We start from the raw sequence: 12,079 nt of genomic DNA, 5'->3' as shown, positions 1-12,079 counted from the left end.
ATGGGAAAATAACACTGCTGCGTGCACACCGGGGACCCCTCTTCCTTTAGGAAAGCATTCTGTCTTCCTCAGATATTGTCCATGTCCAGACAGGAAACCTGGGCTTCTGCCTAAAGTCCCTGTGAGACTCGGTGGGATATTTTTGAAGGGCTGAGTTCGTCTAGTTTGAAGCTGTGGAATGAACACTCAGGGTTCCAGGCTGAGATCTGGGCCATTGTGACCCTCAGAATGTGAGGCAGTCAGAGACCAGAAAACAGGACCCATGGTCCCTTCCTGGAGACGAAGGCAAGCCTGGGAGGAGAGCAGTTGCAGGGGACTCTGCCCTCCCCATCCTCTGTCTGCTCTTCTCTGTCACTTAACGGGCCATCATGGGAACAGCCAGGAACAACCAGATTGAACTGAAACTCCCACTCCTTGAGAAACCGAAGACCCCAAAGGACTACGGCCATCCTGAGGTCCTCCGCCACACCTTTGAGAGCCTGTCTAACCTCCACAAGCTGCTTCCAAATCATCTGATGGAGCTGCTACATTCCTACAAGAGTGACGAGGACAAGAAAAAGTGTACGTGAGCGGCGGGGGTGGGTGGGGGCTGGGGGTGGACTCTTCAGTCAGCCTACACTTGATCGTGGTACCACGGCTCCTTCGTTAGTCACGAGTGAGAATTTATTCTTATGGTGCAGGTGATGCAGGAAAAACAGGGTAAGAGAGGATGGTTGTGTCCCAGGTCTCAGGTGAGCCCCTGGGACGCGCCCCACCAAGTTCGGGTCCTTGGCTTCGCGCGGGAAAGAATTCAAGAGCAAGCCATGGTTGAGTGAGAGTAGATTTATTCAGAGAGAGGCGCACTCTGAGGACAGAGTGCGGGCCGTCTCAGAAGGGAAGAAAGGCCTGGGAGATACACACGCCACAGGCAGAGTGCGGGCCGTCTTCCTCAGAAGGGGGCATGGCGGCCTCAGAGCACAGGGGCGGCCAGGGAGAATGAGGGCGGCCACGGGGGTGGGTGCTGGTGGCTTTCACAGGCTCGGTAACCTCAGATGCCAACAAGTGGGAGGGTTATTCCAGCCACTTCGGGGAAGGGACGGGGATTCCCAGGAGCTGGGCCCTCACCCACTTTATGACCTCTGTGGTCAGCCTGGGAGCTGTCCTGGCACCCATGGGAGGGCTGGTCAGCAGGTACTGTGTTTTAGTGGGCGTGTATTGAAGCTCAAGGTCTACTGGGAGCTGACTCTTCCAACATCTTGGTGCTAACGGCTGTGTCTTTTTTTGGGGGGTAGGTTATTAAGTTTATTTATTTATTTTTATTTAATGGAGCTACTGGGGAATCGAACCCAGGACCTCATGCTTGCTAAGCACATGCTGTACCACTGAGCTGTACCCTCCCCCACTTGTTATGTCAATCTTTGAATGGCGGTGCCCCGCCCCCTTCCCTCCTGTCTCACAGGTCTGGTTGGTCCTTGGGACCCACGGCCCGTCCACTCTGATTATGCTGTAGGGCCCAAGTGCGCAGAGTGGGCGGGGAGTTTATGCACCTGCCCTGACGTCACCATCGCTTCCCCCTGGGCCTTTAGTCCAAGTTAGCCTTTTGTGAACCAAGATAGGCCAGCCACTCTTCTTCAGGCAAAGCACACCTGTGAGGAGATGGACAGGGGACTCAGTGATGCAAGCCAGACAATTTACGATTTCAGCTTTAGGTCTGACTTTCAAGGTCAGCGAGAGAACTTCCAGGCTGAAGATCAGGCTTGAAGTCTATTCTTTGGCTTTAGTTCCTACTGCTTCTTCCTGCTATCTCCAGGATCGCACCAGCCAGAGAGACGCTGGCTAATTCCCCAGAGGGTCATAAGCCACCTTCACTGTTTGCAGTTTGGCGTGGCCCCTCCTGGATTCAGTTCCAGAGGTGGCTAACTGGACCGACTTGCACGGTTGGCTGGAGCCTGACTCCTGAATTGTTCATGCTTAAGTGAAGGGCAGAGGGAGGTGGCAGCCACGTGTGCCCAGGAATTTAGCAAAATGGCAGCTGCCGCAGCAATTAAGACACAAGTCCCGGGTAGTAAGTGGGTAGGGGGTAGTGATTTTTAAAACATTATGGCAAGTTTGGCCATTTGTGTTCTGGTTAACCCCTAATCCCTGAATCCAAGTATTGCGAATCAATCCCAGTATCCAGATTACACTAAAGACTACATAAGAATCATCAAAAAATATATAAGCAATCTAATAGAAGAGATCAGTGTTACAGACAGACAATCCGCAAGATGAAATACAAACCATCAGTGAGCGTGAACGATGTCCCAGCACGCTGGTAACCGAGCACACACCGGGAAAGTCAAGGAGACATTTTCAGACCGTCATAGTGGTCACAGTGAGTGAGACCCATAGTGATGAACGTGGGGAAGTGAAACCCTCACAATCTAGCCCCTGCTACTTGATGGAGGCTTTTTCGAGGATAGTTTGGCAGTCTGTCTCTGTCAAAATTTAAAATACATGCTGCTTGCGGGTTGAATGAGTTGAACTTGGTAAAAAGCAAGCAGAACACAGTTTTCTTCTCTCCTATGACTGCCCCCTTTGGTCCCTTCTGCTGATCTTCGCTCATCAACTTGGGGTGCAATTACAAGCAGATCTCATAGCTGTCCTGGGCATATTCAGATAAAAAAAGTCCACTCTACTATCCAAACTCTAACCCCCCACCCAGTCTCAAGCTTCTCTGCTCCCCACCGCACTAACCTGATTTAGACTCAGAAGCTGGAGTGGGCTAGCCGTGGGCAGGTGTCTTTTTCTTGCTCTGTCCCCTCCCTTGCTGGCTCCTGTTAGGTTGACAAGGGTGAGGGTGGGAGGAACTGGAAAGCTGCTCCTTGACTGGTGACATATCACACTGTCCCCTGTCCTCTGCTTTCCTGGGGTGGCCGCTTTCAGAAGCTGATCTTTTCCCTCTGGGGCATTTCTGTGGGTTCTTTCGGGGCTTCTGTGGCTGTGGGGGTCTCACTGGCACAGCCGCCTGCTGACGCCCCCTCCCTGGCATCTGTATGATATGCTTCCATCCTGTTCAATCACGGCTGCTTCACCCTTTCAGAGTCCTCTTGAGATCCTACTCGAGATGACCCAGAGCCGACTCCTTTCGGGGGGACTCACAGCTCAGAGGAAATGTGAACCCTGTCCTCTGGACTTCACCCAGCTGGCGAAGGTGCAGCTGGTTTCCAGCACTGACCCCTTTTCTCTGTGGCCACAGGCAGCTGTAGTCCCAGGCACTTACCATGAGACTTTTCCAGGTGTTAGGGGCTGAACTGCACCCCCACCCCCCCACCGCAGATGTCTAAGTCCTAACCCCCAGTGTCCTGGATGTGGCCTTATTTGGAAATAGGGTCCTTACAGATGTGCCGATGTAATTAAGTGAAGATGAGGTCATACTGGAGCAGGGTGGGTTCTTAATCCAATGGGACTGGTGCTTCCAAGAAGACAGAGACGCAGGGAGGAGATGGCCATGGGACAGGAGAAGCAGAGCGTGGCATCTGTAAGCCGAAGAGCACCGGGGATCCCCAGCAAACTTGAGAAACTAGGAAGAGGCAGGGAAGAACCCCCTCCTAGAGGTTTCAGAGGGAGCACGACCCTGACGACACCCTGGCTTTGGACTTGAGCCTCCAGAGCTGTGAGACAATACGTTTACTGTTATGGCAACTGATACCTCAGGTGTCGGGGCCACAGCCCAGCTCAGCTCAAACTCTTAAAGCACCTCCCTCTGCCAGGAGGCGGGGAGATGCGATCGTACTCCGCCTAAAGAATCTTCACGTGCCTTAAAGAATGTTTAGTCTTTTCTAGATAGATAAGCACATTGTTCATAGATGGGTATCTGGTGCCACTGGGATTTTTTTCAGACTCTGTGGCCTTAGGACAAAATCCTAAGACAATGCCTCCATTTCCACTGGAGACAACAGGACAGTTCATGTTTTAACATTCCTTTACACATGCGTGTCCTTCAACTTAGCAACCCCACTTCTAGTTAGCACCCTGGAGAGACTGGCACCTGCGCACACAGAGGCATGAACAAGAGTGTGTGTTTGAATCACTGTTTTATAATGGCGGAAAACTAAAAACTGCCTAATATCGTTCAGTGGCAGAATGGCTAAATAAACTGATACATCCATACCGTGGAATACTATTAAAGAGAACGCTGACATTAAAATATCTCCAAAACACACTGCAGAGTTTTAACAAACAAGCTGCAAGATAAGAAACGATGATTCCATTTGTGCCAAAAGAAGACAGTGTACTTGTAGATACAAATATGTCTCTAAATGCAACAGGGAGAGTTCTGGACAGACACACACCGAATTCAGGACGGTGCCTGCCTCTGGAGGAAAGGCCGAGGCTGGAGGAAGGAAGGCGTCCCCTTTGACCGTTGCTGCCTTGAGACAGACAGACGGCCAGATACTCTCCAGCAGAGACAGGTTTATTCAGATCAGCAGAGAATGGCAATTTGGGGTCTCAACCACAGCAGGCCCCGGGCAGGTCTCCCCGTGGCAAGGGGAGGAGAACACGATTATGGAGGGAAAGGGAGTTGGGAGGGCAAGAATAACAACTATAGTAAACTCGGGGTCTTTCCTGGGCTGAGTCTTCCACGGGGCTCGGCTGCCCTGGGGTGAGAGCGCCCCCTGCTGGTCTCCCCACTCCGCTTCACCCAGGTTTCTGCTCATCAACTTCTCACACTATGTGCACCTTCTTTAAGTCGTTTGAGTTCATTGACTCCAATGTAAGCCTTTCCATGTGTTTTTGTGATTGAAATGCAGTTTTACAGTCGAGGGCGCAGTGAGCGTTTATGTGAGGCTGGAGGAGCAGGGCTTGATTTCCCAGGGACATTCCTGTTACAGGTTGATTGGGGTTTTTTTCTCAGCCTCCCCGCATAGACGCTCAGGGACACGGCAACACCTCTGGCAAGCGTTTCCGACACGTAAGCCAGGCGAGTGTTCGCTCAGGTTTGAGATCCTGACATCAAAGCAAACCACCTGCTTCTGGGCCTGTGAGGCTCCTGGGGGCGCCGTGCGGTCACTGAGCTGACAAACGGCTGCCCAGACGGCGTGTGTTCCAGGCCTGCTCTTGACTCACGTGGAGGGCTTTCGGGTCTCTAAGGATCAATCCATTCATCTTACTTTCCTTTTCAAATCGAAGTTTAGTTGATTTACAATGTCGTGTTAGTCTCTGGTGTACAGCAAAGCGGATCAGTTATACATAATAGATTCTTTCTCATATTCTTTTTCCTTATAGGTTGCTACAAGCTGCTCAGTGTAGGTCCCTGCGCTCTACAGTAGGAGCTTGTAATTTATTTATATGTAGTAGTTTGTATCTGCTAACCCCACACTCCTAAGTTATCCCTCCCCTCTCCCCCAGGGATCAATCTAATCATAAAGTCATTATGTACCTTCCAGTCAGAATGCCAAGCTAGGCTTCCCTGAGCCAATTCTTTGTTCCTTGGGGTCTCTGCCAGCTACCCTGCCCGGGAGGGACCTTCAGGCCTTCAGCCTGAGAAGGAACGGGGGCTGGACGAGCTCTGATCTAACTCCTAATCTCAAGCAGGGTCGCCCGGAGTCTGCGGCTCGCTTCTCTTCCTGCCTTAGGTTTGGGACAGCGCTCCGCTCTTCTACCCACCCAAACGGATTACAGAGTTGCTCACAGCGCAGCCTGCAAACCAGCCTTTTTTCTCAAGTTGTTAAAAGTTGGTAGAGATAAGCAGCTTACATCACAAGATGACTCAGCCACGTCACTAAACACCCTGTGGAGTTCAACTGACTTCCCCTCTCTCCCTCCTCCTTACTTCCCTCCATCCTTCCTCCCCGCCCACCCTCCATCCCTTCCTTTCTTACATTCTGGCATAAGCTCTTTATCTCACAGCAGATGAGCGGTTTGGCTAGGGGCCAGTTGAGGTCAATGTGAAGCAGCGGACGTGATGTCAAAACAGAGCATGGTTAGTATTACTGAAGATTCAAAATAATTGTACAGTTACTGACCATTCGTTTGAGAATCACGCACAGATCACACAAGGAACCTTCAGGAGCCCTAGTGGTACCAGCACATCTGCTTGTTCGTTCACTCATTTACTGCAGTGCATCTGCTAGATGTCTAGGACCAGGCCAAGGTCTAAATGTTGCTCAGTGATATTTCTGGCAGAGCTAAATCGCAATTAAGTGGCATGAATGTTCTTTCTCAAACTGATCCCATGCTATGCTTGCTGTGCAAAGATGGAAAGGAACTTTGAATTGCACTAATGCTTGTCCTCTTACCAGGTGAGAACTCTGAATTCTCTGGCTTAGAAAGAATCTTAGCAAGACATCAATTTCCAAAAGAGATTAATCTGACCCCCAAACCAAGCAGTATGCCCCTGTGGAGAAGGCAAGTCAACAACAGTGCAAATCAGGGGTGGAAGAAATGCCATTTGTGGAGCAGAAACATTAACGAGCCTCCAACGTCAACCATAGTTGTCAGGTAGGTGTTTGACTGTGGTCCCACGAGGGCATATTCAGAGGGGTACAGGGTGACGACAAACCTCCTTACGCTTAGCTCAACAATGACCTAATGTGGCCTTTGACATTCATGGTGAGTGTGAAAACAAGCATTGCTTGGTATAAAAGCACACGAGCCCCATTTTCACACACCCTCAGTGTCTGGTGGAGCCCTCACTGGGAGAGAAACGCATGGAGGCAGGAGCGGGTGTGTGGGCTCCCCATGGGCCGGTCCAGGTCAGTGAGCAGAGACCTGGCAGGGCTGGAGTGGGATTCTTGGAGAGGGACCCAAGCACCGAGCTGCAGGGGTTCTGTGCTGCATGAGTGTCGGAAAGCACCAGCCCACCCCTTGCGGGACCAGCGGCCAAGAGCACAACCACGTGAACGGTAGAGCCCTGGCCTTTACACCTGGTCCACCTGATTTGGCACGGATAGAAGCGGGAGGCCATCGCAGTGTCTTAAAAAGAGGAGTGGCGCGATCTGATGTGAATGCTCCCTGGCCTCCAGGGGAGCGAGTGTGGAGCCGGAGAGGGATGCGGGGCCGTGGACCAGTGGTAACAGTGGGGATGTGCAATTAGTTGGATGCTGGCACTCAAACTTAAAAGCTCTGGTTCCTGGGCAAATCATCTCTGCTGCTCACTCCGCCCCTGCTTATGCCAGACAGACGCTGTTTCTATGTTTCTTTAGTATTGCGAATGTATTGCTGTTCATTCATATTCCTAGTGTCTGCACTTTGCACATAGCAGGTATTCAGAAAGCACTGTTGCCAGGCTGACAGTTGAAATGTGCGATTTGCTATCTGGACGGTGTTCTCTCCTTTGAAGGTGACAGACCCTGGGAGAGAACTCCAGCTCACTCATTCGCCTGGACGGGAAGCTCTGCCCAAATGAAGTGATGTTTTCGTCTACTTCCCCCCCCCCCCCGGTGTCCTCAGTGGTGTAAATGACAATTTGATTAAAAAACCCATTTTCAAAGAAGGCGAAGATGTCATAAAAGAATCAGAACCGTGGTATCTTCTTCTTGTCTGATGGGAGGCACTCACTCCGGTTTCTTCTCTGGGCCTCGAACGTCCTGTCGTGTTCCCCTGCATGTAGTCTCTGTGCACTCCGGGGTCGGCATTCAGCTTGCACTTTTCATGTGTCCCACTGCCAGCCACCGCCTTCGCGGGCTTCTAGCCTGAGATCCAAACTTTGCCAATGTTTCCCACCGGAACTTCGAGTCAGGAAAGACAGCAACCAGCCGGTCCGCAGCCCACGGACAGGCCAGCAAGTTGCTGCTCCTTCCGTCCCAAGGGAGGGAGGCGGGAATGAGTCCAATTCCCTCTAACCATGCAGGGGTGAGTGGGGCAAAAGTGAGTAAAAATGCCACAAAGTTCCCTATCACTTTTAGTGTGATGTTTTTCTTGACTGGACATTCACTTGTTCGCTGTACGTGTCTGGTCGCCTTAGCTGACCTGATGTTTCTGGGGGGAGGGGGTGGGGTGCCTGGAACGTCCTAGTCAGCATCTTGCAGACGTCACTCTGCTTCTTCATCTTTCCCCAGGGTTTTCTTCTCTTTGTAGGCCACACAGTTTAATTCCTACTGATTTACCTTCCAGTGTCATTGGCTCCTCCCCTTACCATCTAGAGACTGTTAGCGAGTCCCTCCAGAGAATTGTCTTTTGATTTCAGACTTTCAGTTCTAATTTTTTTTTTGGTAGTTTCTTTCTCTGCTGAGAACTCATACAGTTTTAATTGTTACAAGTGTGCTTTTCTTTACCTCCGTGGAGGACAGTTCTAAGGATGACTTTAAAGTCTCTGTGTGACAATTCCAACACCTCAGTCACCTCGGGCTTGACAAGGGTGGTCTGTTCTCGCCTGAGTGTGTGTCCACAGTCTCCTGATCTCTTGTACATCAGATCACTTTGGACTGTTCCATGGATGCCGTGCATCTTAGGTTGCAGGGGCCCTGGGTTCTGCTGAAATTATCTGGAGAATGCTGCTTTCTTAGGTTCAGACGACAAGGTCTGTCTTGATCTCCTGTGGGTCCGGTTAAGTCTGTTACTTCTCAAAGCCTTTAGCATGTTGCCTTGAGCCTGTCCCACTCGTGACCCTGAGACCATTTGGGGTTGTACACAGAACTAGGGGGATGCCTCATTCTTTCTCAGCTCTGGGGTATCCCTCTTCCTAGGAAGATGTTTTTCTTTGCCTCAAATTCTGTTTTGCCAGTGAGATCACGGCCACCACTGCACTGCTCCCCATGGGGGTCACCTTTGAAGTGTCACATGCTCGTGAGAGGTCCCAGCGACTCCTTCCTAAATGCCCACGGCCTGAGAAGCTCCTGTGCAGGTGCTTCTCCACATTCTGACTCCCTACCGCAATCTGCCTGGCCTGTTTACTTCCAGCATCTTCCAACAGGCACTTTTCCTTTTGTCCAGAGCCATTCGCTGAAGGCAGTAGGAGGGATGGGCGGCCGCTGGCTCCCAGGGCCTCAGTGGGGCTGGGACCCTTGACGTGGGGAAAGCTACTTACACCTCCGTACTTCTGGGTCCCTGCTCGTAGAATGGGAGCAGCAACAGTACCTACTCTGTTTTCAATTTCTGGCTTTTTTTTTAAAGGATCACTTAAAAAATTTTTTTTCTCGGGGGAGGTAGTTAGGTTTATTCATTATTATTATTTTTAGTGGGGTTACTGGGGATGGAACCCAGGACCTCGTGCACGCTAGACACGTGCTCTACCACTGAGCTACACCCTCCCCCGGCACTGCTTTTTGAGAATAAAATGTGATGAGGGACACTGAGCACTAGAAAGGAACAGGAAGTGCTCAATGAACATTAATGGATGTCACTATGAACGTACTTTCTGTTAAGACTGAACACTGTGGACTAGGATTACTGGAATTGAAAAAAATAAGAACTAAGAAGTTACAGGTTCGATGGGTCGGCTACCTGGATGCTGGTGCTTGAAGGGGTTTGTACAGAAGGGCAAAATATCCCGGGCCAGTCCTGCAGCCACTGGAAGGGCCCTTGTCCCTGTCACGCGATGCATACAGCAGCCATCAAAACAGAAAGTTGCGAGGACAGATGGGGCAGCTTTCAGGTCTGCCTTTTATCAAATACCACCACGTTCAGTGAGAATGAAGACTACGCAGTAAGTGAGGAAGTGATTGCGGACACATCACTTCCCATCGGAAAGAGCCAGTTCTCCCTTCGCGCCTTTTGATTAGATTATGGTTTGGGGTGGGGGAGAGAGATGAAACTAAGATGATTTATTCTGTAGTAACACTACCCCTTTGGCTTGCTGCCCTGCAGATGGCTGAAAAAGAACATGGGGCCCACCGAAGACCTGGACTCGGTCACCCGGAGGCTGGTGGTGTTTGGGCCCATCAAGTCGGTGACCCTATGTGGACGGCAGAGTGCAGTCGTGGTGTTTGAGGACATGGTCTCGGCCTGTCAGGCCGTGAACGCTTTCCAGAACAGGGCCCCGGGCACAATGCTTCAGTGCTCCTGGCAACAGGGGTTCATGCGGAGAGACGTAAGGCTCCCTGCGACCCAAAATGCCTAAGAAAATCCTTAAAGTTCATCTTCACATGGTTCTTTATTCAGCAGGGCCCTAGGCGGGTACACTCATCACAAGTTACATCCTAGCACCTCCAAAAGGCACAGGGAGGCTCACTTAGTTCAGAACAGGAAATCGGAGACAGGAGCCCCTCCGGCCGCTCAGAGCTTCGCCTTCCTGGACATGAAGCGCAGGACAGCGCTGGCGCACTCCTCGGACAGCCAGCGCTGCCGCAGGGCCTCGCACTCCTCGGCGTTGACGGCGTGCAGCCGCTCCCTCCCCTTGCTTCTCATCACCTCCCTGGAAGTTCTCACGGCCTGAAAAACCAAAAGCAGCCAGAAGGCTAAGAGGAACTCTCATAGGAGTGGGGTTATCCTGCCATCCTGATTCCTGTCTCCCTTGTTCATTTAATCCTGTTACACCTGAAGAACGTGTGCCCACAAGACGGGGCTTCTCAGCTCTCAATGCACGCACCACGGGGGGGGGGGACACAGCACACATCTCTAAGAAGCTGCGCATAGAAATTGAAGTTTCTGGGGGAGGGGGCAGCTCCGTGGTGGCCTGAGTGCTGAGAATGCACGAGGTCCTGGGTTCAGTCCTCAGTACCCCCATTAAATACATAAATAAACCTAACCACCACCCCCTCGAATAAAAAAAGAAATTAAAGCTTCTGGTTCTAGGACCACTCCAAGCAGTAAGAACATGAGGGACTCAGTCAGCAGCTCTCACATACAAAACCAGAAGTGCTGCCTGGTAAGAGCGCCAGCCGGCCTGTCCGGCATGCCGGCAAGTGCTGCCCATCCCCCTCCGCAAAGGGGAGCCCAGGAAGGGCTGCCCCTCTGTTTTCACAGCACGGAAATGGAAGGCCTCTCCGCTAAGTTTTATAAAAATCAGTATTTCTAGCAACTGTTACGGCCACATTTAATCTGAAATGTAGACGTGCTTAAAGCCACCAGGATATATTTTGGTTTCATTTATTTTTTAAAAGGAATTTTTGAAACATTTGTTCGATGTCCCTATATTTTATTTTTAAATTTTTGGTTTGTTTGTTAATGGAGGGACTGGGGATTGAACCCGGGACCTTGTGTGTGCTGAGCACGCGCTCTGCCCCTGAGCTATACCCAACCCCCACCCCGTCCCAGTCTTGATTTTAAATTGCTTGCTATCCTAAGGCAGATAAATTATTTCCATGCCTCTCATAAGTTAAAAAAAAACAACAACCGAATACTAACGTTTGGAGGGAGCTTAGTGTATGCCCTCAGCCTGGTCCAAACTTCTTTCTGCAAAGTGCTGTCAGGAAAGACTTCGGTAACAAGTCCTTGAGCACAGGCTTCCTGAGCTGTCAACTTCCGCCCAAAAATGAGCATCTCTGCTGCCTGAGGGGAAAAGCAAGACTGAGATGTTAATGCAAGGAAATGAGGCCTCCAGGTCTGTGGGGAAATTCACTCCTGGTCTCTGAGGTTGCCAGTACTTCTCCGTAAGGGAGAAGCCATGCCCCACAGGCAGTGATCTGCAGACTGTCTTCGAGGCTTTCTAAGTTTGCAGAGGTTGGGGGGGGGGGGACCGCAGGAGCCTCGCCGAATCAGATGCTGATTATACAACACAGGGCGGCTGTGAGCTTCTGTTTTATACACTATAAACAATTGTCTTAAAAAGGGAAAAAAACAGAGAAAAATCACGGTCACAGGCAATGCTAACTAACTTTCAGAAACACCAGCTGTCCAAGTTCCCTCCCCTGGAGACTCACGGTGGCCTGGCTCTGACAGCCGCCTTCCCTGCACGGCTGCCCACCTTGGTCCTACTTAACTGAAGGAAAGCGAGGAAGAGCAAGGCTCAGTGCCTGACAGGACGGGGCCCTAAGCGGCGATGCTTCTCCACGTCTGCCACGTCTCTTCCGCGGAAACAAAGACTGTCTCACAGCCAAATGCTCTAAGCCTTAGACTTGGTTCTGCCCAACTTTTCAAAGTTAAAATCAGTGTCACAGTTCAGGGTATGTGGCAGAATAAACAGATTTCATATATATATATTCACATATACATTATATTTACATATATATTCGAATAC

At 50.8% G+C, this 12,079-nt stretch overlaps 2 protein-coding genes across 4 annotated transcripts in view; one reads left to right on the top strand and one right to left on the bottom strand.

Moving 5' to 3' along the window:
* Positions 1-234: 234 nt before the first annotated feature.
* On the top strand, positions 235-10,039 carry LOC102525333 (testis expressed protein 56). The gene is made up of 3 exons (XM_006198705.3): positions 235-561; positions 6,264-6,462; positions 9,769-10,039. The coding sequence occupies exons 1-3, from the start codon at positions 369-371 to the stop codon at positions 10,019-10,021; spliced, it is 645 nt and encodes a 214-aa protein (XP_006198767.2). The 5' UTR covers positions 235-368; the 3' UTR covers positions 10,022-10,039.
* The window catches only part of ECI2 (enoyl-CoA delta isomerase 2), a 19,202-nt gene continuing 17,158 nt past the window's right edge, over positions 10,036-12,079 (bottom strand). For all 3 annotated transcript variants that reach the window (XM_072945745.1, XM_072945747.1, XM_072945746.1), the window contains exons 9-10: positions 11,248-11,391; positions 10,036-10,332 (exon numbers count right to left, since the gene is read on the bottom strand). In XM_072945745.1, the coding sequence (XP_072801846.1) occupies positions 10,177-10,332; positions 11,248-11,391 (300 nt within the window). In that variant the 3' untranslated portion in view covers positions 10,036-10,176. The remainder of the gene's footprint in view (positions 10,333-11,247; positions 11,392-12,079) is intronic.

The sequence above is a fragment of the Vicugna pacos genome, chromosome 20 (genome assembly GCF_048564905.1).
Source record: "Vicugna pacos chromosome 20, VicPac4, whole genome shotgun sequence".
Classification (NCBI taxonomy): Eukaryota; Metazoa; Chordata; class Mammalia; order Artiodactyla; family Camelidae; genus Vicugna; species Vicugna pacos.
The sequence above is the reverse complement of the archived record's forward strand: the minus strand, read 5'-3'. Positions and strand labels throughout refer to the sequence as shown.

Bases quoted from the DNA above. Each gene is read 5' to 3' on its own strand.
- LOC102525333 (XM_006198705.3), top strand. From the start codon at position 369: ATGGGAACAGCCAGGAACAACCAGATTGAACTGAAACTCCCACTCCTT. The intron at 562-6,263 runs GTACGTGAGCGG...TCCTCTTACCAG, and splicing joins TGACGAGGACAAGAAAAAGT to GTGAGAACTCTGAATTCTCT. The intron at 6,463-9,768 runs GTAGGTGTTTGA...GCTGCCCTGCAG, and splicing joins ACGTCAACCATAGTTGTCAG to ATGGCTGAAAAAGAACATGG.